At 51.9% G+C, this 27,577-nt stretch overlaps 1 protein-coding gene across 1 annotated transcript in view; it reads left to right on the top strand.

The window, feature by feature from the left end:
* GREB1 (growth regulating estrogen receptor binding 1) overlaps nt 1-27,240 on the top strand; it is a 133,483-nt gene extending 106,243 nt beyond the window's left edge. Inside the window, exons 20-33 of the mRNA XM_079941287.1 lie at nt 937-1,136; nt 3,311-3,400; nt 6,174-6,787; nt 9,495-9,597; nt 11,856-12,014; nt 13,297-13,439; nt 15,626-15,787; nt 18,048-18,252; nt 19,133-19,307; nt 20,921-21,139; nt 22,338-22,473; nt 23,680-23,880; nt 24,313-24,451; nt 25,596-27,240. Of these exons, the coding sequence (XP_079797413.1) occupies nt 937-1,136; nt 3,311-3,400; nt 6,174-6,787; nt 9,495-9,597; nt 11,856-12,014; nt 13,297-13,439; nt 15,626-15,787; nt 18,048-18,252; nt 19,133-19,307; nt 20,921-21,139; nt 22,338-22,473; nt 23,680-23,880; nt 24,313-24,451; nt 25,596-25,759 (2,710 nt within the window). The 3' untranslated portion in view covers nt 25,760-27,240. The remainder of the gene's footprint in view (nt 1-936; nt 1,137-3,310; nt 3,401-6,173; nt 6,788-9,494; nt 9,598-11,855; nt 12,015-13,296; nt 13,440-15,625; nt 15,788-18,047; nt 18,253-19,132; nt 19,308-20,920; nt 21,140-22,337; nt 22,474-23,679; nt 23,881-24,312; nt 24,452-25,595) is intronic.
* Nucleotides 27,241-27,577: the final 337 nt, after the last annotated feature.

The raw sequence follows: 27,577 nt of genomic DNA, 5'->3' as shown, positions 1-27,577 counted from the left end.
TTGGCCACACGACACTTTCGTGAGGGCCACCTCGCGCCGCGTACTCATGGGCCGGGTAAAAGTGTCCGCACAGGGTTCAACCTCAGTTGTTGCCGTGCCACGGATCAAGTCTTCTATTCCTCAACTCCGTAAGGGCTAAGACAATGCCTTAGTCTATCTTAACGTTGAGCAAGCATTTACTTTTTGTATCAGGCACTGGGCTAGACTTTTAATCTAGCATTTGCACCTTACGACCATAGTATTACTACCCTGTTTTATAGATGAGCAAGTGAAAGGTCATTTGCTTTAGTAAAAGCCTACCTGCAACCCCCATCTGCCTCTCTCCAAGCCCTTTGCCGTTTCCCCCGCGCAGCTCCGAGCCCTGCCCCAGCCTGCCCTCTGTGCCCCCTCCTCCACGTGTGTCGTGACTCATTGGCATGTCTTCCCAGGCAGACTCTCGTTTCCAGTATGGCGACCCCTTGATGACCATCCTCTCCCTTGCATGGGGCATAGTCTTGGGCACATTTTAAATGTTGATGGAATCATCAAATATCCACTTATTACATATATTTCTCCCAGCAGTGCACGTAGATGGTTATTAATATTCACGGCCGTCTTTCATTTGAAAACAATCTGAGCCTCCAAGACGTTGCCCAGCTTGTTGAGGGTCTGTCGCCAGGAAGTGGCAGGGCTGGGGTTCAAGCCTCCTTTTTGTCTGACCTGAAAGTCAGTGTTCTTTTGATTCCAAGCAGCGCGGGGCTAAATCCACGGCAGGGGCCCCCAGAGACTTGCAGTCAAACAGACTGTGTTGCTCAGGGGTCGCAGTGATGCTCTTTGCTTCTCCGTTTGCATGAGTCCTAGGGGCCTAGCGAGGAAGGCAGCGTGCTGGTCCCCAGCGCGAGCAGTACCTCCTCTGTAGAAGGCAGTCGATAGAGCCCTTCTTCCGTTTCCTCCCAGGTCTCTGCGGTACTGTGACCTGCGGCTCATAAACTCCTCCTGCCTGGTGAGGACGGCACTGGAGCAGGAACTGGGCCTGGCTGCTTACTTTGTGAGCAGCGAGGCTCCCCTGGAGAAGCGGGCCCGGAGTGAGGCCTTGGAGAGCGACGCCGAAAAGCTGAGCAGCACAGACAACGAGGATGAGGAACTGGTGACGGAAGGTGCGGAGGGCCGGGCTGGACACCTGTCCCGCGCGCGGCGCAGCCCTGGGCCCACCTGCTGGTCAGCAGCTCCCCATGAGAGACATCTACATACGTCTTTGGGGGAAATCCCTCAATGATTTCAGATTTTGCTTTCTCTCCCTCATTTTTGGTCATGTGAGAAAATGGAAATCCCAACAGGTTCTTTGTAGCTCTAGAATTCTTAAAGAGTAGGAAGAAAAATGGACATTTCCTAGGCTTTAAGTTCATGCCTTGTTTGAATTGCTGGTGGAATTACTGCCTGGTTTAAGGTTCACTCGCTTGTTTCCTCTACGTGAATTAACAGGACCTGTCCCTTATTGAGATTTATGAAAACAGGCTAGTTTCGTTTGCAGACATCGAAGTTCAACGCCACGTATTTTTTTATTTATTTTTTATTGCAGTACGTGGGCCTCTCACCGCTGTGGCCTCTCCTGTTGCGGAGCACAGGCTCCGGATGCACAGGCTCAGTGGCCATGGCTCACGGGCCCAGCCGCTCCGCGGCATGTGGGATCTTCCCGGACCGGGGCACGAACCCGTGTCCCCTGCATTGGCAGGCGGACTCTCAACCGCTGCGCCCCCAGGGAAGCCCAACGCCATGTATTTTAATAGGACACATAAATCGGAGCAATGCAAGGCATTTGGCTGTCGTCAACAGGATAGCGAGAGAAAATAAAAAGCTGCTACTACAAACATGCAAGGCATTCGTGGGGTTTGGTGTAGCAGAGAGAGAGATGGAAGGAGAGCTGGAAGATGAGGACTCTCTTCCCCCTCCATCTCTGGCTGTGTGGCTTTGGACAGGTCATGTCACCTCTCCAAGCCTCAGATGACTCATCTGTAAAGTGGGGTGGAAGGACCCGCCTGGTGCTGTGGGAACCTTTCGCAGACGTGAATGGGACCCTGACATGGAATTGCCCGTGGAGTGAATCCACACTCCTGGAATCTCCCGACCCACCTCCTTCCTTTCCCCATTCGTTCCTCTTGGCTTCTGGCCCCTACGCCGCACCCCGGGCTCTTGGCCACACTCATCCCATGAATGTGCTCTGCTCTGTCACCTCTGGGCCACACAGGCGTTCTTCCGTCCACTCGAGTCCCCTCTGCTCCGTGCTTCACCTGGAGATCCCTGCTGGCCCTTCAGAACTGGGATCAGGGTCACCTTTCCCAGGATATTTCCCTGCTCCTACTTCTCCCTGCTGGGTGGGCACCTGGCCCCTGGGCTCCTCCCTCTTTGCTCTCCTTACTCTGTCCTGTAGCTGTGACCTCTGGGCAGGAGCCTCACTGACCCACCAGTGCCTCACTGGCCTGCTCTGTCTTCTCAGTACTCCCTCAGAGGAGGCCTGGGAACGTGGATGGATGGAGGGATGGATGGATGGAGGGATGGAAGGATGGATGGATGGATAGAGGGATGGATGGATGGATAGAGGGATGGTTGGATGGATGGATGGATGGAGGGATAGAAGGAGGGATGGATGGAGGGATGGAAGGAGGGATGGAGGGAGGGATGGAAGGAGGGATGGAGGGAGGGATGGAAGGAGGGATGGAGGGATGGATGGAAGGAGGGATGGATGGAGGGATGGAAGGAGGGAGGGATGGATGGAAGTAGGGATGGATGGAGGGATGGATGGATGGATGGATGGAGGGTGGATGGATGGATGGATGGAGGGATGGATGGATGGATGGATGGAAGGAGGGAGGGATGGATGGATGGATGGATGGATGGTGGATGGATGGATGGAGGGATGGATGGATGGAAGGAGGGAGGGATGGATGGATGGATAGATGGATAGAAGGAGGGATGGATGGAGGGATGGATAGATGGATAGAAGGAGGGATGGATGGATGGAAGTAGGGATGGATGGAGGGATGGATGGATGGAGGGATGGATGGATGGATGGGATGGAGGGATGGATGGATGGATGGAAGGAGGGAGGGATGGAGGGATGGATGGATGGAAGGAGGGAGGGAGGGATGGATGGAGGGAGGGAGGGAGGGAGGGATAGAGGGAGGGAGGGATGGATGGATGGAGGGATGGATGGGTGGGTGGGTGGACAGATGAGAGATGATATGTGTGAATGCACTTTGTAAACTGTGAAGTGCTGGGGGAACGTACAGGACCATGATTACGAGGCCTCTTCAGTGTGTGTGTTTTGAAACAGGCTCCACATCAGAGAAGAGGAGCCCCGTGAAGAGAGAACGATCCCGCTCCCATGACTCTGCGTCTTCATCCCTCTCCTCTAAGGCATCCAGTAAGTCTCCAAGGCGTAAAGATCCCACAATTGGACCGTTTTTGTTTTTTGAGATTTCAAAGAATGAAAAGAGATCCTTTATTTTCAACTAGAACTGGAAAGAGAAGGGATCTACGAAGAACTGGCCTTTCTAGAGAGTACGCGTCTTTCTGGACTTGGGCGGGGAGTGGGGGGTCCTTCCCGGGAGGAGGTCGTGGCCTCTGCCCCTGCAGGGCCTGTGCCGGGTGGTGTCAGAGGGCCCTCCCTCTGTGCTCTGCAGGCAGCTGTTGGAATCAGGGGAGAGGAGCTGGGTGAGTGTTCTTGTCAAGTCTGAGGGCAGAGAGAAGTGGACACAGAAGACTTCACTGGGGGAGAAACAACAAAATTTAGCAAGTGTCACTGACCCCTGGACCTGGACCACACTTTGGTGGAGGGGGCGGGGAATGTGGATGAAGTGCTCCAGGTCTCTGCTCTGAGGGATGCCTCGGCCTCAGGAGCAGTCAGGACGGGCACACGTGAGACAGTATGGCACGTCTTCCCACCACAAGCATTTACGGAGAACCTACTCTCTACCTGGCTCAGGGCATTGAGAGACCAATTAGATACGGACCTGCTCTCAAGGAAACCATTGTTCCCTTGGACCAGGTTATGTCGCAGTAGGGGCTGCTGTATTTTTTCTGCACACATATTCACACCTGTGAGGTGTTACGGTTATGCATATGAGGAAGGAATTCATTTTGTCTCAGGTGAGGCAGATTTAGCGGTAGGGTGTGATCCCTGCAGGTTTCAGAGAGCAGCTGGCCTTTGGGCCTTGCAGGAGAAGGCTTTCCAGTGCGGGAGAAGGTATTCCAGGTGGAGGAGACTTCACAGGTAGAGGAGGCTTGGGGCCTGAAGGTGTGTGTGGTGCTTGGGTGCAGTGAGTGGTCCCAGGGTTACAGCTCAGGGTCAGGGCGTGGCTGCAAAGGTCAGAGCACATCAGGGGGGTTGACTTGGGGCCTTCTTTGGTTTCCTTTCTCCCTCCCCCTCCCCACCTGCCCACGGATAATAGTGGGCCAGTGGTGGGGCTCTCCCTCACAGGTGTGCACAGAGGGAGTCAGACGAGGCCTCCTTAACGTGAGCCTGGTCTCTGTGATAGAAGAAAGGTCTGATTTAGAGGCTGGAGTCAGTCAGAAAAGCCAAATGCTGCAGCTTGTCATCCTCCTGCCCCAAGCAATAGAGGGAGCCCAGGGCACCAGGGGGGGTATCTGTGCTGTTAGAGTAGAGAGGTGTGGTGCTTTGTTCTTCCCTCATCCTGGGCTGACAGCTTTCTAGAAGGTCCTGGGACACGCAGGTCTGTGCAGTGTCTTCAGGTGGAGTAGGATGCCCAGGCTGCCAGCCAGCCTCCTCTTCCGGTGAGGTGGCTTTTGAAAATTCCACAGAGGGTCCTGGGATCTTAGGGGTCTCTGATGAGATGCTTCCTGTGGCCTTCAGTGTAACTCCCACGTTTCAGGAGGTCCAGGGAGAGGAGACTTGGCCACAGGAGTCAAGAGCCGGGGGCGGGGTCACATGAGTCAGCCTGGGAGGGGCTGGGTCCCTCTTTTATAGACTGACAGTCCCCCTGGATTCAACCGGGGCAGAGTGACTGAGGTCAGGGCGGGTGGATGGAGAGAAACATCAGTGTGGGTCTCCGTCCTCCGGGTCCTCCCAGTCTGGGCTTCACAACCTAGGACATGGGTGAAGACATTTGGGTCCCCATGGTCTACTTTTGGAACCTCCTGCCCCTTTCGTGTGCTTTGTGTTCACCTGTCCCTCCCCCGGGCCAGATGCCCAGGTCCTCACAGCCTCCCCGACCCTGGTCCTTAGCTCCTCCGCTGCCTCTGAGCTGATCACCTCTGGTGGCTTGCCCGGGGAAGAGGCATTTTAGCAGGAGTCAGGCCTTTAGCCCAGGGGGACAGGCCGGTGCTGCCTTTCCTCTGTCCACGAGCAGCCTGTACGCGGCCTGCCAGGCTGCGGGGTTGAGTCAGAGCCTTGCTGGGGAGCTGGGATCCGGTGGGGAGGTTGGCTGAGCCGTGTGGTGAGCAGCGCAGGCTGAACCAAGTGTCGTGGGGCGGGGTCTGGGGAGGGTGGTCTGGGAAGCAGCTCCCCTCGTCTCCAGGAAAACAGCAGAGCTAAGATGGAGATGTGGTTCCCGTGGAGCCTGAGGTCCTCGGGGTTGCTCAGAGCTGGCACGCCTGCCCCGGGCAGATGTGGCTGGATTGATATGAAAGACAGACAGCGCCGCCCCTCCGTGTCCAGGGACCCACACTCTTCTTGCCTTTCAACATGGTCCACGTGGGGAAAAGGGCAAATGAAACCCCGTATTTGGGTAGCTGCTGTGCGTACTGCATTTTCCGTCTTGAGTTCTTCTAGAAGCTAAGTGGTTGTAGCATTAGAGTCAAGCCTTTTCAGTCCTGTGAGTTTTGCTGCTTTGAACCAGAAGCACCGCTACGCTGTGCAGAGGGGAGTTCAGAGCTCCAGGACCCACCCGCACAGAAGCAGGAGTGTAGGCTGGGCCCTGAAGGTGAGGGTTCTGGAACAGATCGGGCGGGGGGTGCCGAGGAGAGGCCTTTGCGACGTGTATGGGGCCAGGGAGCGGGGCTGGCTGTCTCCCCGCAGTGCCTCTTGGCTTTGTCAGAAGGACAGAGGAGTCTGTATTTAACCAGAGGTGGGATGGCATTGACGGAAATTCCCAGTCGTCGCAGGTAAGGGGAGTTGGTGCTGCAGAAGCAGGAGCGGCGGGTGCGGGGCCCTGACTGACGGGACCCTCTCTCCGCAGGCTCAGCGCGGTGCGGCGAGTCCCCGGCTCAGGCTCAGCCGGCGGGGCCCTCGCGGGGGGACCGGGCCCGATCGCCTCAGCCCTGTGGCCCCGCGGAGGAGGGCAGGGCCCTGGGAGACAGACAGTGGCCCCGGGCAGGGCGGGGGCCGCCGTCGGTCATCAGCAGGTGCAGCCCCGGGCTGGCCCCCCAGCCGGAGCCCGGCCTCAAGACCGGCCAGTGGAGCATCCAGGTGTCAGTTCCCTCATCGTCCTCCTCGGGCTCGTCCGCGATGCCCGCCGCTGGCCCGCTCGTCCTGCAGGCCGCACAGTGCTCCATGACCAAGGCCTGCCGGCGGCCGCCTGTGGTCTTCCTGCCCAAGCTGGTGTACGACATGGTCACGTCCACCGACGGCAGCGGCCTGCCCAAGGCTGCCTCGCTCCTGCCCTCGCACTCGGTCATGTGGGCCAGCTCGTTCCGACCCCTGCTCAGCAAGACCATGACGTCCACGGAGCAGTCACTGTACTACCGGCAGTGGACGGTGCCCCGGCCCAGCCACATGGACTACGGCAGCCGCGCCGAGGGCCGCGTGGACGGCTTCCACCCGCGCCGGCTGCTGCTCAGCGGGCCCCCCCAGGTGGGTGCCGCCCCGTGCGCCCGGGCTCCGCGGGGCTTGTGTTCGCGCCCAGAGGCAGGTCTGGGGCTTATTCACACCTGCCTTCCCGCGGTGGAATCTCAGATGGCCCTACGTGGGCAGGTGGACGGCTGGGTGACCTCCATCCTCTGACCCCGGTTTCCTCCTCTGCGTGATGTGTGGGTGGAGTTCCCTGCGGGTGCCTGTTGCTCCTTCAGACAACGATTCTGCATTTCCCACACTATTGCATTCGGTCCTCATGGTCAGTCTGCGGTTCCCTCCCACTCTGACAATGGAAGCCAACCCCCGTTTCTGCCCTGCAAGATTTTGGTGAAACTGAACAGGGAGATGAGAAACCTGTCACCATCTCCCAGCTCTCTGTGTTTTTCTGACAACAAAAGACCGTTTCACCTGTCAACATGGCAGGAACCTGGGCGGTGTGAATGTCAGGTGTCGTGAGCGTGTGAAGAGGACGCACGAGGTTGGTTTGGGGTCTTGGGAGGGGGCTCGGCCAGACAGGGCAGGGCTGGGGGGTGGGCCCTACAGTGAACTGCCTGGGGTTGGATTCGGACTAGAACATCACCTGAGCCCTGGGCCGGTTCCAGCCTTCTCTGTGCCTCACTGTTCTCATCTGAGAGTGAGGAAGATAATAGCTTTGTGATAAACTCTATCACAAACACAGGAGTGTTAAACAAGAGAATAATTGTAGGGCACCTGGAACATGGCCTGACCCCTGGAAAGCACTGTTATTGTCACCATCGTCATCACTGTCCCAATTCAAGACGTGTTTCCTTTTCACACCAGATGTTCATTCCCCTGCCAGGAACCTACCCCAAGAAACCCAAACCCACAAAAATATGTGTAAGAATGCTCATTTTTGTATTGTTTACAGTAGTTAAAAAACAGACTGGAAACAACTTAAGTTGCATTGGTCAAGTTCGGTTGAAAACATCTGGGCACAACAATATCATGCAATTCAGCACAGAAAGTTTGAACTATTCAATAGCTCTTTATATACTGACGTTGAAATTTCTCTAAGATATTTACATTTTAAAGATCAAGTTGCAGAATAATATATACGTGGTGTCATATCAATTATGAAAAAAATCAGTGTGTGTATGTGTCTGCGTGTGTGAAAATATCTAAAAACTCCCTGACAGGAGAGCTTGGAGGAAGCAGGGGACTGGAATTTGTGACCATTCTACTTTATTATTGATCTGTATTTCTTGAACTTTTAAATGAGTATATAGTACTTTTCATAATTTAAAAAAATAGGAAAAAATAAAATGTTTTTTAAGAAGGATTCCTGGTTTCTCCATACCCCTCACATTACTGAATGTTATCAATCTTTAAAAGCTTTTGCCTTGGGCTTCCCTGGTGGCGCAGTGGTTGAGAGTCCGCCTGCCGATGCAGGGGACACGGGTTCGTGCCCCGGTGCGGGAAGATCCCACATGCCGCGGAGTGGCTGGGCCCGTGAGCCATGGCCGCTGAGCCTGCGCGTCCGGAGCCTGTGCTCCGCAACGGGAGAGGCCACAACAGTGAGAGGCGTGCATACCGCAAAAAAAAAAAAAAAAAAGCTTTTGCCTTTTTGATAGGGGAGAAATAGTATATTTCTAGTATAATAGTAAGGGTGAATATATTTTAATATATTTATTGGTCATTGGTACTTCTTTTACAGTGACTTTCTGGTTTTGTTTCTCTATTTTTCCTTTAGTCCATTTGACTTTTATTCTTTTGCTTTGTTCTTTAGATTATAAATTTTAATCGTTTGTCAATTATATGTATTGCATATATTTTCTCCAAAGCTCCCCCCAGTTGTGTTTCATATTTTCTTTTTAAACGGGTCAGTTATTTCCGGGACTTCCCTAGCAGTCCAGTGGTTAGGACTCCGCGCTTCCGCTGCCGGGGGTGTGGGTTCCACCCCTGGTCGGGGAGCTAAGATCCCACATGCCGTGCGGCAGTGCCAAAAAAATAAAAAGTTAGTTATTTCCATTCATCAGCATTTGTCGAATACTTGCTGTGAACCGGGCGTTGAGCTAAGAACTTGGAGAGCACATTCTTAGCGCACCAGGTTGGAGGGAGGCGAGGATAGCCCACAGGTACGCATGTAACCAGTTGTGACCTCAGTGAACTAAGACCAATAGTATACTGGCCTGGTGCTGGGCTTGAGGGGGCAGGGGATTTTCTAAAACAAGAAGAAAGAGAAGGAAGAAGAGAAAAATCATTTTATTTCTTTTCCTGGCCTTAGGAGGAGAGAAATGTGATGCCAGCCTTTTATGTCCCGCACAGTGAATTTTGTTGTCTTCCTACAGCCATATCAGTTAATATAAGATAGCAATTTGCACTTACGCAAGACTCTTAAGATATTATTGAAATGTCAGTTCATTCTTTTTTGAAGCAACCTTTGTTCAGCTCCTGATAGAGTCCTACTTCTAATGGCTTAAACCATGTGGCCAGTTAAAATCTGGAAAGACATTTGCAATGATTTATAAGCAGGTGGGTCTCCTGCCCACTGGAGTTCATCTGTCTGCCTGCCATGCTTCTTCAGGCCACATTTTCCCTCAAATATCTTTGCATCCCCCCAGCCCTCCTTCTAATTAGGTGAGATGGTTAAAAGAGGTGGCGGTGTGGAGGCATGTCAGGTGCTCAGTCAGCGCCCGCACGTAGGCAGGGCGTACTGAGGCTGCCTCCTGTTCTGCTGTCTCTACAGATCGGGAAGACAGGCGCCTACCTGCAATTCCTCAGCATTTTGTCCAGAATGCTCATCCGGCTGACGGAAGTGGATGTTTACGATGAAGAAGAGATCAATATCAGTGAGTTATCTGCTGATGACACTCGGGCTTGGAATCATCTTTAGTCGGTTTCTCAAGTGACTTCCGCTGTATCTTTTACTTTGAAGATGGAATTCTCAAATTAATGATCTGACTCCTCCCAAGGGCCTTGTAGGGCTGCTTTTATCTTGCCCTTGTAGCCATTTTGCTCAGTCCTAGAATAGTGCCTGGGAGGCCTTGGTGGGAGATAAAATTACGATACTAAAAATACCCGCTGTTTACTGCGCACCTTCCAAACGTCACCCACTGTGCTAGATGGTTTACGTAAATCACCACATTTCGTTTCCTATGCCACACCAAGAGATGAATACTGTTATTCGGTTCCAGAATAACATGTTCAGGAGTCCAGCTGGGAGGTGGCAGAGCTGGAACCAAACTAGATTTCGCTGCTGCCTCTGGAAAGCGGGGTTGTCCATCAGGGGAGGGTTTCCCTCTCAGGCTGCTGAGCACATAGGTCAACATCTTGGGGCAAAATGGAAACATATGCTATGCAGGGAATAGCCTTTTCTTCTCATTCACAGAACAGAATTTACCCTGATTAAGGTAAGATTCTTTGAACAGCTGGTTCATGCTTATTGTAGAACATCTCCTCCATTTCCTCTTCCAGCGCCCCTCCAGTGGCTCAGAAACTTGGTCTGGTAAAGGAATCCATTGCTTTGGGAATGAAGATTTGTGTAAGGAGTCGTGTGTCGTAGAGAAGGGGCCTCAGTAAGCTTGTAACAGCGCTTGTATTATGTACGTTTAAGCTGTACGGCTGGCTGATTTGATACACGTGTACACTGTGAAGTAATCACGCAATCACGCTAATGAACACATTCGTCACCTCACATAGTCACCGTGTTCAGCAGCGTTATTCACAATAGCCAAGGTATAGAAACAACCGTATGTTGTCCATTAATGGACAGACGTCCACCAGCAGTTGCGTGGATAACGAGGGGGTATGTATGTACTGGCGATGTACTCAGCCTTGACAAGGAAGGAAATCCTGTCATTTGGATACACAGAACTGTTTTAGATGCTCTTGCTGTGTTTGAGTTTTGACTTGGAGAAAATTGAGGACCAAGGAAGCCCATCCAGTCCTTGGTCTTTCCTTTGAAGGAGAAGGGAAAGAGGCTTTTCATCGAAACTCTGAGCTTTCCACCGTTGCCCCACAGTTGGAAACCATTTTTCAAATGAAAGTCAACAGGTCTGCTGAGTTTCTGTCTCCTCATTTTGTTGGATATACCAATGATAAAGATAGGGTTTGAATCCAGTTTGTTAAACTTCAAATCCTTACTTTCTTAAATGCTCCCTTATTGCCTTGGGTTTCTCTTTGGCAAAACGTGTGTAATTCCTGTTTTACAGGATGTTGTGAAGATGAACGGATGTTACGCGCATGAAGCACTGAGCACCTATTAAATACAGAATAAACGTTCCTCTCCCTCTTCTTTCCTTATTTTTTCTGTTTCTTATGGACATGTACTCTGCCTGTATATATATAGTAGGATACACTGATCTAGATATATATCAGTATCGTCTATACTGTATATATGTCATATCAAATATGTAAAATCAATATGATGTAAAATGATATTGATCAATTGATGTAAAATCAATATGTTACATAAGTTTGAGTTGGACCAACTAGATTTTTTTACCTTTTAGCCAACAAGCATTTAGTGAGCCCTGTAGACTACACCTATTATAATGTAGGGTGATACACTGCAAATGTGCAAATGTGGGTCGGGCCATGAGTAGTGGTGGCATTCAGAAGGAGAAACCAGTGTACCTGAGCATTCAGAAGACGCCTTCTAGAAGTGAAGTGATAGGAGTTGGGCCTTACTGGCTGGGTAGCATTTAGACGTAAGAGCAAGAGAGAGAACTACATTAAGTTCTGCCGGTCGTGTGGACCAGTGTGGTATATTTGGGGGACGGTGCTGGGGAGAAGCCCAGAGCCCAGGGGTAGGTATACTGCCAGGAGTGGAAGTTAGTGTAAGTTAGAAGAGCAACTCCATCCCATAGGAAACACAGCATAAGGCTGTTTGTCTGGATGGAGATAGATCTGAATGCACCTTCTTGCTGAATTAGAACAATCCTGAAAATGGGACGGGTGCCAGAGTATTTGAGATCCAGTGGAGTTCCCCAGGTAACCTGTAGACTCAGTATCAGTTCCACTCCTACCATCATCCTTGTGCACATTTGACATAAAGCCTTCTCACTTCCTGTTTTGTCATATATCTGTGTTTCTACTGATGCTATAGACCTCAGAGAAGAATCAGATTGGCATGACCTCCAGCTCAGTGACCCCTGGCCGGACCTGGAGCTGTTCAAGAAGTTGCCTTTTGACTACATTATTCACGACCCGAAGTATGAGGATGCCAGTCTGATCTGTTCACACCATCAGAGCATAAAGAGCGAAGGTCAGATTTTTAAATCTCTTGCTGCCACCTTCTTCCAGAGTACATGGGAATAGCCTCTCAAAGGGAAGAGCTGAATTTTGTTAGTGATGAACTCATCTGGTGGTGGTGGGTGAACCGACAGTGCCTGGTGGAGAACTGAGGTCGCCACCGCACCTGACAGGAAGGGCTCTTCACAGACCTCGCGAGGGAAGGCTCGGTTGGTGCTGAATAACAGTGAGGACCCTCTTGGTTTATCGTGATCGGAGTATTCTGAAGGTTCTGGTTAATAGAGGAAAAAGACATGTATGTTTCTCTGTGAACTTGGATTGTAACAAAATGCACCTATTTCCCTTTCTGCCCTTGGTCTCTCATTTTCTTGCTCCTTCTTCAGAGACTGCTAACTTCCACAGTATTATGACCCTGTTGGGTTTCAGGGTCACTGGCAGCAAACATCGGACATGAGTGGCCAGTGTGATTACAAGCACTGACTAGGGAAGTTTGGTGAATGCTGCGTGAGAGGAAAATACTCACCAGTCTCCTTGTCAAACCAATCATTTTATCTTCGTCGCTCTCAGAGCAGATCACTTTTTTTTCTTTTTTTTAAGATTTACTTAATTAATTAATTTATTTATTTTATTGGCTACGTTGGGTCTTCTATTGCTGTGCGCTGGCTTTCTCTAGTTGCAGCGAGCGGGGGCTACTCTTCGTTGTGGTGTGAGGGCTTTTCATTGCAGTGGCTTCTCTTGTTGTGGAGCACAGGCTCTAGGCACGCAGGCTTCAGTAGTTGTGGCACACGGGCTTCAGTAGTTGTGACACATGGGCTTAGTTGCTCCGCGGCATGTGGGATCCTCCCGGACCAGGGCTCGAACTCATGTCCCCTGCCTTGGCAGGCGGATTCTTAACCACTGCGCCACCAGGGAAGCCCAAGCAGATCACTTTCACTGCAGGTTCCTTCACATAGTAGACCTTCTCGAATGGAGGCTGACTGTGAAAATCTTAATTTTGCTACGTCATTTGAAAACCTGGAGGTGATTCATGTGCCTTACAGTACTTGCATATTACGTAGCGAATCCTTGAATATGTTTAGGAACCATGCATAGGTGCATGCGTAAGACGCTGTGTGAACGTAGCCTTCAGTTTATCCCACTGAGACTCTTCCTTTCTGACCAGCTGCGTCACCTTGGGGCAGACAGGTGAGAGGTGGTCGCACAGAGTCCTGTTACCGTGGTTCCCCGTGGGTAGGCAGGGGAGAGAACGTGGGCTGGGCCTCGTGCTGCTCTTTAATGCTGGGGATTTCGTGCAGACAGAGGGACGCGCCGGAAGCCAGAGGACGTCTACGTGCGGCGCCAGACGGCGCGGATGAGGCTCTCCAAGTATGCGGCATACAACACGTACCACCACTGCGAGCAGTGCCACCAGTACATGGGCTTCCACCCCCGCTACCAGGTAGGACGGAGCCCCCGCTCCAGCGGCAGTTCCCATTTTACACTTAGTATTTCTTTTCATCTCAGGCCCAGATGGGGAAAGAGGAGGAGGGGGCGGCAGGAGCTGATGGGAGCCAGTCAGACACCTGTGCGGCCAAGTTTTTTTTTACATTCTTCCCCCCGTAAATTATTATGTACTTCGTGCTCATATGTATGTTCACGTATACGAGCACATACGCATCATATCGTACACGATACGTAATGTGTATAATCGTGCATTACTTACCCCATGCTCATATGCATTTACATTAAGTCATTGGTATACATAGTACATATATTTATTAACTGTAAATAGCTCATTAAGTCCAATCAATTCCAGTCAACATGCACATCCTAATGATTTATTTACAGTTCAGCCACCACCATATTATCACTGTCACACGCATGAAATAAAATACCCCTCATCACAGCCCTTATTCTCACTGTGATCCTATCAGTAGGAGGCCTTCCACTGCTGTCAGGATTTACACGCAAATGAATACTCATCCAAAAAACAACAAAAAATAACATTGTTTTACCTACACTGATAGCTGTTACAGCGTGAGTTAATTTATACTTCTCTATACGACTTACATACTCATATATACGTGAGTGGATGCCCCAGAAAGGCCCAAAGGTGGCGAGAGCGCTGGCTTGCTCTGTCCGTCCCCTCTACAGAGGGAAACAGCAGACGGTAGCTTTAATTTTCCCGAATCTGCTCGGCCTTGAGCTCAGCTTCCACTGAAGTAGCACCTGTCTTCTTTTAGCACAGATTTTTTTAAACGATGTAATTTTACTGTAGACGAAATTAGAAAATACATATGAGCAGTTTTTCAGAGGATTAAAATAATCAGAAATCCTATTTGCTGCAGAATAATTCTCCTAACATTTTTTCCCTCGGAGATGAAGCTTTTCTTTCAAGGCAGAGAAACCTATAAGTGAAAACATTGTCTTGATTTTGAAATTTAAAGATCTGGAGAGACTCAGAGGGTTCAGTCCCTGGTCACTTCAGGGTCTGCAGTGAAGGAAGGAATGAAGCATGGGGGGAAGGAGGAGGGCGGGTTTGAGCTCTGGCCGGCGGGCCGGGTCTGTGTGCAGGTGCGCGGGTCCGGGGGGCCGCACTGGCAGGGGACGTGAAACCAGGCCTGCGAGGAGCACTGAGGGGCACACGCTGGCCCCCTGCTGGCATTTCCCTGCCTCTACTTGTCCTGTTCTTCCTTCATCGCTCAAGGCTCCCTGAGAGGAAGTCTTAGGAGACTCCTCAGTTACGGCCCTCTGTGTTCCCTCCCCAGGTCAGAATCTGTTTCTCCCTCATCTCTGCTCTCAAAGTAGAACCACAGTAGGACTTCACAGCCGGTGTGTCCTGGCCCGCATCGGCCCTGCCACCCCCGTGGTTCCTGGGAGGGCACAGTGCAGGCTAGCTGCACGTCTGCAGGAGAGGCTGTCAGATGGAGGGTGAGGGTCAGGGAAGACCCCTCTGTGGACGCCTGAGCTGAGAACTGGAGGGGGCATGAGCATGGCCTGGGCAAAGCTGGGCTTGGAGGTCGCACCAGAGAGCAGTGCGGGCACGGTGACTGGGTGAGGGAGGGCTCCTTGGACAAAGTGACTAGAGGTGAGGCTCGACTGGGGATCGGAGTGAGCCCAAGACCCGTGGGTGTCACTTTCCACGTCCACCAAGTGGGGGTGAGGACATAGGGTTGTTAATTGCTTCGTAGATGGTTAACTTTAATGCCAAGGGGACGGGAGGGGGCCTGGACATGGTGCGTGAGATAGAAGCGCGCAAGTTCGCAGTTATTGTCTTACTAATATGCTGTTACACATGTTACCTACGGTGGGAAAATAACCTTTGTTACAATTTAAAATGTGATCTGGCACGTGAATGCTTTAGTTGGTAACCCAGCGCACCTCTGGGTCGGGTCCAGCGTCGGGAAGGGCTGGGCGGCCGACGTGGCGTTGCTGGGTGAAGCACGGTCAGCACCGGGACGGGAGCGGCCGCTGGCCCAGTGGGTGTGGCCTCAGGTGTGGGCGTCCACACTGTGTCCTGGCGTCAGCCTGGGGCAGAGGCGGCAGCGACCTCTGTGTAGTCATGGCCACGGCGGGCCTGGGTTCTTCCGGGAAGTCAGGCCGGACTCTGATGACAAGCTCTGTCCTTTCCCCCTCGCACCTCAGCTCTATGAGTCCACCCTGCACGCCTTTGCCTTCTCTTACTCCATGCTAGGAGAGGAGATCCAGCTCCACTTCATCATCCCCAAGTCCAAGGAGCACCACTTCGTCTTCAGCCAACCCGGAGGCCAGCTGGAGAGCATGCGGCTGCCCCTCGTCACAGACAAGGTACCGGCTTCGAGTCCCCGGGGGGCAAATCAAAGTGGCTGCAAGGGCCCACCGAGCTGGAGACCCAGAGACTGTGGTTCTTGACGAGTCCGGCACATGGGGTGGGCGTGGCGGGGAGAGACGAACATGGTGACTCAGCTTGGAGGGGACTGGGGAGCACAAGGGCTTTGTGGCCACTCAGTCAAATTTGAGTCAAGTTTGGCATCATACTGCCACTTGATGCCTCTGAGCCTCAGTTTCCTTATCTGTAAGCTTTGGGCAATAATAACTCTTGCAAAAGCTTGTGGTGAGAATTGTATGGAATAACCAACGTCAGGCACCAGCACGGTACCTAGAAGATAACAAGGGCCAGTAAATGTTCGTCCCTTCCACTATCTTTTCTTTCATGCTGTCTCTTATGGAACATTTTTTTTTTTTTTTTTTTTTTGCGTTCGCGGGCCTCTCACTGTTGCGGCCTCTCCCGTTGCGGAGCACAGGCTCCGGACGCGCAGGCTCAGCGGCCATGGCTCACGGGCCCAGCCGCTCCGCGGCACGTGGGATCTTCCCGGACCGCGGCACAAACCCGCGTCCCCTGCATCGGCAGGCGGACTCTCAACCACTGCGCCACCAGGGAAGCCCTCTTATGGAACATGTGAAACAGGCTAAGACGGCAGAATAGTATAATGATTCCCCCGGGGCTGCTTACCCAACCTCAACAGTTATGCACTCAAGGCCACTCTTGCTTCATCAAGCCATCTCTCTTCATCTGCCTTCCTGTGTTACTTGGAAGCGAATCTCAGACATTGCATCATTTCATTTGTAAATATTTCAACGTATATCCTCTAAAGGAGAAATTTTCTCTCTTCCGAGGAGATTGTTCCCAATGATCCATCGTCTCTCTGGCCGCCATTTTTAGGGGCGCTTGGTTTGACAGTTCCAGCCTGACAACCTCAGAGTCAACCGGCTGCCCCTTCCCCAGCCCCAGCCGCAGCCCCAGCCCCACGGACCTTGTGTACAGCTCTGCTGTTCCTTCTCCAGAGGGCCAGGCATGCCCAGAGCTGAACCCAGCCTTGCAGACCCAGCAGGCTATTATCAAGAATGGAAACATTTGTAAAGGCAGTGAGGCCTTTACTATAAGGTGCTTGAGACTTTATCAGTTACTGCACTAGCTTTTCCAGGCGGTTCCCATCAGAACTGGTTATGAGGGACTTCCCTGGTGGCACAGTGGTTAAGAATCCTGCCAATGCAGGGGACATGGGTTTGAGCCCTGGTCCGGGAAGATCCCACATGCCGCGGAGCAACTAAGCCCGTGCACCACAACTACTGAGCCTGCGCTCTAGAGCCCGCGAGCCACAACTACTGAAGCCCGTGCACCTAGAGCCCGTGCTCCGCAACAAGAGAAGCCACCGCAATGAGAAGCCCGCGCACCGCAACGGAGAGCAGCCCCCGCTCACTGCAACTAGAGAAAGCCCCTGCGCAGCAACAAAGACCCAACGCAGCCAAACATAAATAAATAACTTTATTAAAAAGAAAGAACTGGTTGTGAGCACCAGCTGTATGCACAGCTTTGTAGCAAGTACTTTGAGGAATCGAGAAGGAACAGAAGACGTAGCTTGGCCAGCGGAACCTATTGTTGAGAAAAGAGTGAAAGAAAACACAGTTATTTATATAAAAGATTCATAGCCTGCGTGTATGAGTATGGCTACGATAGAGGGATTTAAGTCATACAGGAATAACGTGTACTCAGAGCACGATATTAGGTGCTAATAGGAGAGGTTAATGAATTTGGGTAATCGATATACGCCTGTTAGTTTTGCTCACCTAACAAACCATTTCCGAACAAGCATGTACTTAGCTTCCGATTCTGTGGGCCAGCAGTTTGGACTCGGTTCTGCTGGGTGGCTATCCTGGGGTGGCTTGCTCTCATTTGTGTCCGAGGTTAATTACCAGGTTGGCGGGGAGCCGGCTGGGCTAGGGACGCCCATGTCTGTTCCCTGCGGCCTCTCCTTCTCCAGCAGGCTAGCCCGGGCTTCTTCCTGGGAGGGTTCCGAGAGAAGGCAGAATGTGTCAGGCCTCTGGAGGCCAGGCTCGGAACTGGCGCGCTGTCATTTTAACTGCATTTTATCCATAAAAGCAAGTCCCAAGGCTGAGCCAGATGCAGGGAGTGTGGAAATAGATGCCATCTCTTGATGGAAGAGGCTGCAAGGTCACATTTTAAAGGGAGGGGAATCGTTGTGGCCGTGCTGACAAACACTTGCTTCTTCATGCCCGCGCTCTCCAGAGTCACGAATACATAAAGAGTCCGACGTTCACTCCCACGACGGGCCGTCACGAGCACGGGCTCTTCAACCTGTACCACGCGATGGACGGTGCCAGCCATTTGCATGTGCTGGTTGTCAAGGAGTATGAAATGGCGATTTATAAGAAATACTGGCCCAACCACATCATGCTGGTGCTCCCGAGTATCTTCAACAGCGCCGGAGTCGGTAGGCCTTTGTAAACGTGCCCTACTCTGTAATATTTCTGTGCATGGAGACTTGGGAGAATGTTCTAGATGTCGACGCACAGCGTGAGAGTTGTGAGTTAAGTTTTATTTGGGGCAAAGTGAGGACTAGAGCTTGGGAGACGACTTCTCAGATAGCTCCGAGGAACTGCTCCAATGAGGTAAGGGGGGAGGTCAGTGTATATGGGACTTTGGTGGAGGGAGAACGCGTGCAGTCAAGCACGCATGTTGGCAGAGGGATGCTACTGGTCACTGGGAGCAGATATCTCTGTGAATGATTTTAGTGCTTTTCTAGATAGGAGACGATGCAAGAAATTGGGCTCATAAAATCGCCTCCTGAAAAATCTCTAACTCTCTGAAGGCCTGTTCTGCCAGTTTTGCCCAGAGCACAGACTGCCTCCTTCCTGATCGCCACCCTGACCTCCTTTCAGGGTGTGCTGAAGGTCAGCGACCGCCGTGGCTACTGACCGCATCCTTGTACAGGCAGATGGCGAGAGACAGTTTATGTCCGCGTAGAGAGGAAAGACCTTTCTCATTAAGCTTTTTGGCTTTTAAAGCTATTTTGATTTGACGGTTCTTTTTTCTTCGATGTTTGGTTATTGATTTATTCATGTTCTCAGCTGTTAGAAAAGCAAGGATAAATCGACGTGTGTGCAAATTGGAGAGGAGTGTTTTCTGCCCTAGAATTCTACCAAGTCAACAGCCTATGGTGGGTGGGTGAGGGCTGCAGATCAGGACCCCCAGGAGCTGGCGGGGCTGGGGCCTCGATGGGCTTTCATCAAGTTCTCTTCTCACTGGGGCTTTGTCCTGGGTGGTCGTCGGCATAGGACTGGCCTGAGTCGGGGGTCGTTTGCCCATTTCAGGTGCCGCCCATTTCCTGATCAAGGAGCTGTCTTACCACAACCTGGAGCTGGAGCGGAACCGGCAGGAGGAACTGGGGATCAAGCCGCAGGACATCTGGCCCTTCATCGTGATTTCTGATGACTCCTGCGTGATGTGGAACGTGCTGGATGTCGACTGTGGTGGGGAGAGAAGCAGGTGAGAACCCACACACTCACCCCACCAGTAAGACAAGTGCACGTGCTCTCTTCTCAGTGGGGGATTCTCGTCCACCCTTCGAGGACCCCAGAGTGCGCCTCACGCTAGAAGGTGTGGTGTGCAGTGGACAGAGCCCGGCGTGTGGTGGGCTCACGTTCCAGGCTTTACTTTGAGTTCTTAATTTAAAAAATGTTACTGAGGTGTAATACATACAGAAAATAATGCAATATATATTCAACATCAAATATATACGAAAAGGAAAGTATAATACGTATCCAGGTATTTTCACAAACAGAACACACACGCTTGACAAACTCCCTGATGAAGAAACAGACCATCACTGGCACCCCAGAACCTTCCAGTCCCTCCTCCCTCCCCCCAGCCTCCTCCTAACGTGAAGCTGTATTTTTATTTGCTGTGTGACATTAGGGAAATGACTTTTTTTTGGGTTCTAGATTCCTCATCTTTCAAAGGGCACTTAAACTTGTGCTAGAAGTTTGTTACAAGGATTAATTGAACCATGAATTGTGTGCCCGGTCGAGGGCGATGGAGCCGCGCAATGTAGGAAGGGCTCAATAGATACGGCTGCAGCTGAGCATCGTGGGTAAAATATTTCTGTGTGGTTTCACCATGAGTGTTTCAACTTAGCCTTTATTTCGGGCTTGATTTTTTTTTTTTTTTTTTTTTTGAGAAACAACTTGATTTTTTGGCTTGTTTTTGTGAGAGGCAACTTTTGAGGTTGGTTCACCTCTTCTGTGTTAGTGAGTCCTAATGTAACCATCACCAGTAACACCACTACTCTTCTGGAAAAAGCTGTTTTCTGTCTGATAGAGCTGCACGTGCATGAGGACAGCAGTCACCGTGCTTTCCGTGTTCTCACTGTCATGCTTCCCAGGGCAAGAGCTCGGCCAGGGCAGCAATGAGGAAGAGAACCAAGCTTTTCCCTCTGCCTTTCTGAATTTCATTCTGCAGCAGACGTTCGAGTCCTGGCATGTCAGAGCTGGCTGGGGCCTTAGAGAGTTTAGTTGAAGCCCCTCAGTTGGGGAAAAGGAAGCTGAGATGCAGAGAAGTTGAGCCGTGTCCCTGGGTCTCACAGACAGAGCTCTCGTCACCCCAGCTCCTCGCCCTGGGGTTACTCCCTTCAGCAGCCCTCCCTGGCCGTCGGGTGGCCCCCACTGTCTTCACAGACTTCAGTCACCGGCAGGGTGGGGTGGGAGGTGTTTACACGCTGCCTCCTTCCCTCCCCCCACCTCGCTTGGAATTGACACTGGAAACGCAAGGTGGCTCGGCAAATGCAGAGACTGTGGGCTCCGGACGCAGACAACAGCGTTCAATCCAAGCTCTGTCACGTGACACTGGGCAAGTTATCCAGAGCCTCTTTTTCCTCATCTGTAAAATGGGGATGCTATGCCTATGTCATAGGATTGCTGCGAGGATCAATGACAGTGAATTTGAAGTGCTGAGCACGGTGCCTGGCGGTTGTGATGGGTTCCTTCTGCACCACCCCGCCCGGCATGTTCAGGGGAGAGCAGCATCCCGGCCAGCCTGGTCCAGAGGCCCTTGCTGTTGTCTGCATGCCAACCGAGGGATGTCCATCTCCTTCCTTCGAACAGGGAATTTTCCTGGTCGGAAAGGAATGTTTCCTTGAAGCACATCATGCAGCACATCGAGGCTTCCCCCAACATCACTCACTACGCCCTGATCGGCATGCGCAAGTGGTCCAGCAAGACCGGGAGCCGCGAGGTGCGCGAGCCCTTCTCCCGCTGCCACGTGCACGACTTCATCATCCTGAACGTGGACTTGACCCAGAACGTGCAGTACAACCAGAATCGGTGAGCCCCTGCGCCGCCTTGGCTGTCAGCTCCGCCCGCGGTCCCAGGGCCCTCCGTGAGGGGCAGCCTTACTCCTGGCAGGGGCTGCTCTGTCCTTGCCCTTCAGGGCCAACGAAACCAGAGCCTTTCACCCATAGCGTTGGCCTGGTCCCTTGCTTTCGGCCCTCATGGGTTTTTCTGGTATTTTTGTTGTATAATTTTAGGGCAGATTTGCCTAAGACCATTCAGCTTCCTTCCTCAATTCACGTGGTACCTTATTTAATGACTTAAATGCTGCTGGTTGTTGTTTCTCTTGCTTTTTTGCTCCTTCTCTGAACACATCACTTTTTAGGAGCGTTAGCACTGAAGGAAACTGTAATTTCCCTGTGTCACTCTCTGCAGACCTATGCAGAAACGCTCATGTCACGAGAAGAATCTAATCACTAACGTTTATTGAGCCCTCGACGTGCCAGGCCGTGGGCACACCCCCAAGAGGGCCCAGGCAGGAGTGTCAATTCTGGAGCCAGACCGACCTGCCAGGAATTTGGGTTCTGCCACTGTCAGCTTTGCAATTTAGGCAGATGACCTGCCATCTCTGAGTCTTGTTTTTTTTTTTTTTGTTTTTGTTTTTTGCGGTACACGGACCTCTCACTGTTGTGGCCTCTCCCGTTGCAGAGCACAGGCTCCAGACGCGCAGGCTCAGCGGCCATAGCTCACGGGCACAGCCGCTCCGCGGCATGTGGGATCTTCCCGGACCGGGGCCCGAACCCGTGTCCCCTGCATCAGCAGGCGGACTCCCAACCACTGCACCACCAGGGAAGCCCTGAGTCTTGTTTTATTCAGCTGTAAAAAGTGGCTAATCTTTTTACTTTGGGAGGTCGGTTGTTTTCTTTTCAGCAAATAGATGAAGTGGTGTTTGTCGAGTCCCCCTCACAGTGCCGGGCGTGTCGTGCCTGGTCCTCAGGTGGCAGTGCTTCTGTAGTGTAAGCCTGGGGTGCACCCTGCTTTCCTGGTGCAGGCGCATCACAGCTCTTCCTGTTTTCCTTCTCGGTTTGCCTTCTGTGCCTCCCAGAGGAAGGTCTTTGGCGCAGGAACGAGCCTGCTCTGCCTTCCCAGCCCCCAGTACAGGGGTGCACACTCCACGTGTCTGGTAGGGGCGTGACTGGGGGTGTGTGAGCTGCCTCCAGTCCAACCCGCCCCCTCCTCTGGCTCTGGGCAGGTTCATGTGTGACGATGTGGACTTCAACCTGCGGGTGCACAGCGCCGGCCTCCTGCTCTGCCGGTTCAACCGCTTCAGTGTGATGAAGAAGCAGATTGCGGTGGGCGGGCACAGGTCCTTCCACATCACGTCCAAGGTGGGTGTGGCTGTGTGCCTAGAGGGGGCTGCTGTCCGTGGTGGGAAAGCTGGCAGGGAGGCCACCCGGGCGCCTTTGAGTCAGTGGGGTGGGCTTGACTGCTGGGAAGTATTAGTAAAGGTTTCCGGTTGGGAGCGCTGGGAAGGGAAAGACTCCATCAGGTTTCCCTTCTGATCTCCGACTCTAACTGGTTTCCTGTGCGTCCCCCGCAGCGCACACGCACCACCAGCCCTCCTGTGCGCCCTTGCCTGCCCGCACTCTCTCTCCCCATTGGTTTCCTGAGCTCATCTCTGTCACTGTCTTTGCCGTTCACTTGTCCGGCTTTTCCGCTGGACAGAGCCCCTTTGGGGAGGGGGCAGGTGCGGTGCCGTGCTCTTCTCGGAGCCCCTAGGACAGTGCCTGCCAAACACTGTCTGAGTGGCTCTGACGGGCTAGCCTGATGGCTGAGCCGGCCACCAGGTGGGCAGAGATGTGATCTACTTGTGTCGGTCCTGGCCGGGCAGACCTGGGCATTTCAGATGCGAAGTCACGGTGAGCCTTCGGAGATCTGTGTCTTCCAGGAACCCATGCGGAGCCGGCACACCCCTGCCTTGAAGGTCCCTCCGATCCATGGGGCAGAGTGTCAGAGATGAGCTGGAGAAGTAGGCAGGACCTTATCCGCTGTGGGAAGGTTCTAGACTTTTCTGTAGGAGTAATGAGAACCCATTGAAGGGTGTCCAGCAGAGGGTTTGATTAGTATGATTTACATCCACAGTCTCTCTGGCTATAGCATGGGAAGTCTGTTGGTGACGGGACACAAGATGGTGGGCCCAGATGGCTGGGCCATGGAGAGCAGGGGCCACGTGGCTGGACAGGAGGCAGATAGGGTCTGGGGGTCAAGGGGAGATTGGCCGTTCCCAGAGGTTTGCATCCCTGGATTTGGGGGAACGTTCCCAAGGTCCGTGGATTCCCTTATTTTTTTCTAGACCAGGCAGCCAATTTTCGGCGTGGAATGGTCAGTGTCTACGATTCTGATCGATCACGTGATCAGTTTTCACACGTCCCACTTCGGTTAAACCTAATTTTTCTTAATGGAGAACTTCACAGTGGAAGTTATGTGTTCTCACATCGCTGCTCCATGACACAGCCTTCCACGACGGCGCCACCCACCCTGGGTCCCTGCTCAGGGTGGCTGGGAGTGGCTGACACCCGCCCTTCCCCGCGCAGGTGTCTGACAGCCCCATGGCCATCGTGCCGGCCCAGTACATCTGCGCCCCCGACAGCAAGCACACGTTCCTCGCAGCCCCTGCGCAGCTCCTGCTGGAGAAGTTCCTGCAGCACCACAGCCACCGCTTCTTCCCGCTGTCCCTGAAGAACCACGGCCACCCCGTGCTGTCCGTCGACTGCTACCTTAACCTGGGGTCTCAGGTAACTGTCAGAGGGGGCGCTGTCGAGTCCATAAATCCGGGAAATTCCTAAACACGCGCGCCAGAACCCAGCACTTGGAATGAGAACCACTCCACTACTTCCGCTCCGGTATGACCCCACTTTACAGCTGATAAGATAAAGGCTGAGAGGACTGAAGTGGTTTGGCCCCGATATGAGAAGTTAAGAATAGAAACCCACTTCTGATGCTAAACATTTCTGATTCTCAAATGAATTAATGAATTGATAAATCTGGATAAGTCTTGGAGTTGAGTTTTAGGATATAGATTTGGAAATAACATTAAATACTGTCTCTGTTCCTCCAGGTCTGAGCTTGACCTGGCAGTTAGCATTTGCTAGATGCCAAGTGCTAACACAGTGTCGTGGGGTATTTCACGGAGAATGACGTTTTCTCTTGGATTCCTTTCTTTCCAGATCTCTGTGTGTTATGTGAGCTCCAGGCCCCACTCTCTGAACATCACCTGCTCCGACTTCCTGTTTAGTGGACTCCTGCTCTACCTCTGTGACTCTTTTGTGGGAGCTGCCTTCCTGAAAAAGTTTCATTTTCTGAAAGGTAACTTCCCGTACTCTTACCACAGACCTTGCCTTGAGTGGCTGTCGCCACCTGGCGCCTCTGCGGAGGTGACCTCTGGTCCTAGTCCTTGGCAACAGGTAGACTGAGGCTCAGGGCGCATGACGTCCCCGACCATCCAGGGAAGCGCAAAGAAGGCTGGGATGGGATCCCAGGGCAGCTCTTTCCCCTCTACCTGTTTGCGTAGAGACAAGACACAGCCCCTTTCTTTTCGGTGATTAGCAGATAGTTTCAACTTTTCTGTTGCTTTCCAATCCAGGCTCCTAGCCTAAGCTCGCAGATCCCCTCAGACGTTTTTCCTTCTTGGTGGGTGAGTTCTTCTTCCTTGTCTTGGGGTGCCACGTGCGTCTTTACTTCTCTTCTAATCTTTCTCCCTCTGTAGGTGTTTTCGTGCGAGTGGTTGAGAGTGAGAGACATTCATTCTGTATGACTTAAACACATTCTTCCCAATCCAGCTGGGACCCCTAATCGAGCTTCACTTTTCCTTGGCTGGCCTTGACTCTGACCTTCCTTTCTACCAGGTGTTTAGTGAGCACCAGCATTGCATAAGCTTTGGGGAACTAGTCAGAGGTTTCCACAACCTTCTCTGCTCTTGGGAAACATTTCGTCTAATAGGAGGACAGGATGTGTAGGGAGGGAGGGAGGTAGCTAGAACGAACACCCGTGATTGCCGATCAACGCTAGGCGTCGAGAGGCGGGAGAATCCTCGTTGCCCAGCAGAGGAAGAGTCAGGAGGTGCGCGGGGCCTGGGCGGGTGGCCGGCTGGGATGGCTGGACAGGGAGGGTTGGGCTGGAAGGACCGGGGGAGGGCGCTGCCCAGCAGGGTCTGGAGCCGAGGATGTTGGTTTGTGGTCCTGTGAGTCTGTCTCCTTCTCCCCCTCTGCTTGCTTCTTTGCCAGTGTTTCTTGGTTCCGTGTTGTCTCATCTGCCAGACCTGCCCAATCACAATCTCACCGTCTTGCTAAGATTAAGACGCATCCCCAAGGCACCGAGAGGTCGCGCGGACATCCGGTCCTTCCCTTCCAGGCAGCGGCGTACTTTGTTCTGCGAATAGCAGCCAGGCGGTACCTTTCCTTTGGAGAAACTCCCCTCTTTTCTTCACATGCCTCTGCTGTCGTCCACACAGGTGCCACCTTGTGTGTGATCTGTCAGGACCGCAACTCACTCCGCCAGACGGTCGTCCGCCTGGAGCTGGAAGATGAGTGGCAGTTTCGGCTGAGAGATGAATTCCAGACCGCCAACGCCAAGGAGGACCGACCCCTCTTCTTTCTGACCGGACGACACATCTGAGGGAGACACACCTGAGGGTGGGGCCTTCAGAACCTCAGGCTGCTGAGGCTAAAGGAAGAATAGGAACCACGGAGTGTCTGGACTGGGGCAGGACCCAGAGGTGTCTGTTGGCCACGCCCTCACGGTAGGTGCCAGGGAACCGAGGCCCAGAGGTGGACCGAGACTTACTGAGACCCACGGGGATGAGTGAACGGTGAGCAGGAACTCAAACCAAAGGCCCCTAAGTTCCGGGGCAGACCCCATCGCCCTGGCCTGTGTTGAAGTCCATCGTATGAAGAACAAAATTTTGCCTGCTGTCACATCGTCCATATGCTTCCACGGACAGACTTGACTTTTCTCTTAGCTCTGAAGGATCCCCCTTGGCTTATTGTACAGGCGCCAGCGTTTCAGATGATGGATATGATGTTGGCTATGTCGGTTTCTCTATAACCTACTACAGAGCAATATTCCAAAAGAACCTTTTAACTGTAAAGGCTGGAGACAAAAAATGAAGTAGGTTCACTTAATAAGAATTATGTAAGTTTACTCTTTTAGAAGCTAGCCCAAAGGCATCAACTTGAATAAAGTAAAACAAATCGTTTCACTTCAGAGCAAATACGATTCTATTAAAATAGTATAGGGTAAATACCCTACCTCTTAGAAAGGGCAAAAGTGAAAAGAAACTTTTTTAAAAACTACAGGGGTTTCAGGAAGGAAGTTAGGGTTACAGAGATTGGCCTTGAGAAATAGAATTTGCCTTACAAAGGAAAGAGGACCAAATGGCTTACTTGAAACAAACAATGAGAACAACTAAAGCGATGTGGAAAATAGTTGATAAGAACTAGACTTGTGACTCTAATTTATTGAAGCTCAGTTTTTAGTTCCTTGAATCGCTTGTCTTCTCTTACGAATGTTTGGTCCCTGACAGGAGAGGAAGGGGCACAGACAAGGCAGCAGCGATGTTCTGTGATGCGCCCACACTCTGGCTTGTGCTGGGATGTTTTTTAAACCAGCGTGTTAGAGGGCCCCCTAGAGGCTGGGCCTTGGGCCAGGTGCTTTCACAGTTACGATCTTGCTTAACCCTTCCAGCAGCCCATGTGCGTGGAATTATTCTTCCCATTTCAAAGATGAGACAGTTGAGATGGTAGACAGCGCATCTCACCGAGATCACACAGCCGGAGAGAAGCAGAAGCAGACTCTGGGGTCCGTCTCCCCACCACGTGCTTGTGGAGTGGCCCGTAACCAAAGGAAGAGTTTAAAGGTCGTCAGAAACGAATCAGCAGAATGCACTCTCATCCATCCATCTTAGACGTTTAAAGCACTCTAATGGATAGCAATCCGAGAAGAAATTCTTTTCAAAGATGATGCCAAAGAGTTAATGTCAATCTTTTCTTCCTTAAGAAAAAAGTCCATGAGTATAAAAGATTTAGATCAGTGTTTCTAAAATGATCACTTTGTATATGTCATTATTCCTATCTTGGAATAAAAACTTACCTTCTTTAGTTCTACTTGTCTTTTGTAAATGGTGGCTTCTGGTGGCTTCTGGGCTGCTTTCCTCATTTGATTGGTTAATTTAAACTTGGGAAAAAAACCCAAACGAGTATTCGTATTTGCTCCAGCCTTATTATAAATAGAATTTGTGATGCGTGTATTGTTGCTTTGCTGGGAACGAGTTGCATTGTTTTGGGAGGAAGTAGTGTGGCCAGTGGTCCTGGGGGGCTGATACCTGCTTAAAATCTCAATGAATGACAGAAGGACAGTTTTGGAAAGGCAAGAAGAACAAATCCATAAAAATAAGGGTATATTAAGGTGTGGAGGAATCCCTGAAAGAGAAAAGAC

Source organism: Stenella coeruleoalba (genome assembly GCF_951394435.1).
Source record: "Stenella coeruleoalba genome assembly, chromosome: 13".
In the NCBI taxonomy this organism is placed as follows: domain Eukaryota; kingdom Metazoa; phylum Chordata; class Mammalia; order Artiodactyla; family Delphinidae; genus Stenella; species Stenella coeruleoalba.
The sequence above is the reverse complement of the archived record's forward strand: the minus strand, read 5'-3'. Positions and strand labels throughout refer to the sequence as shown.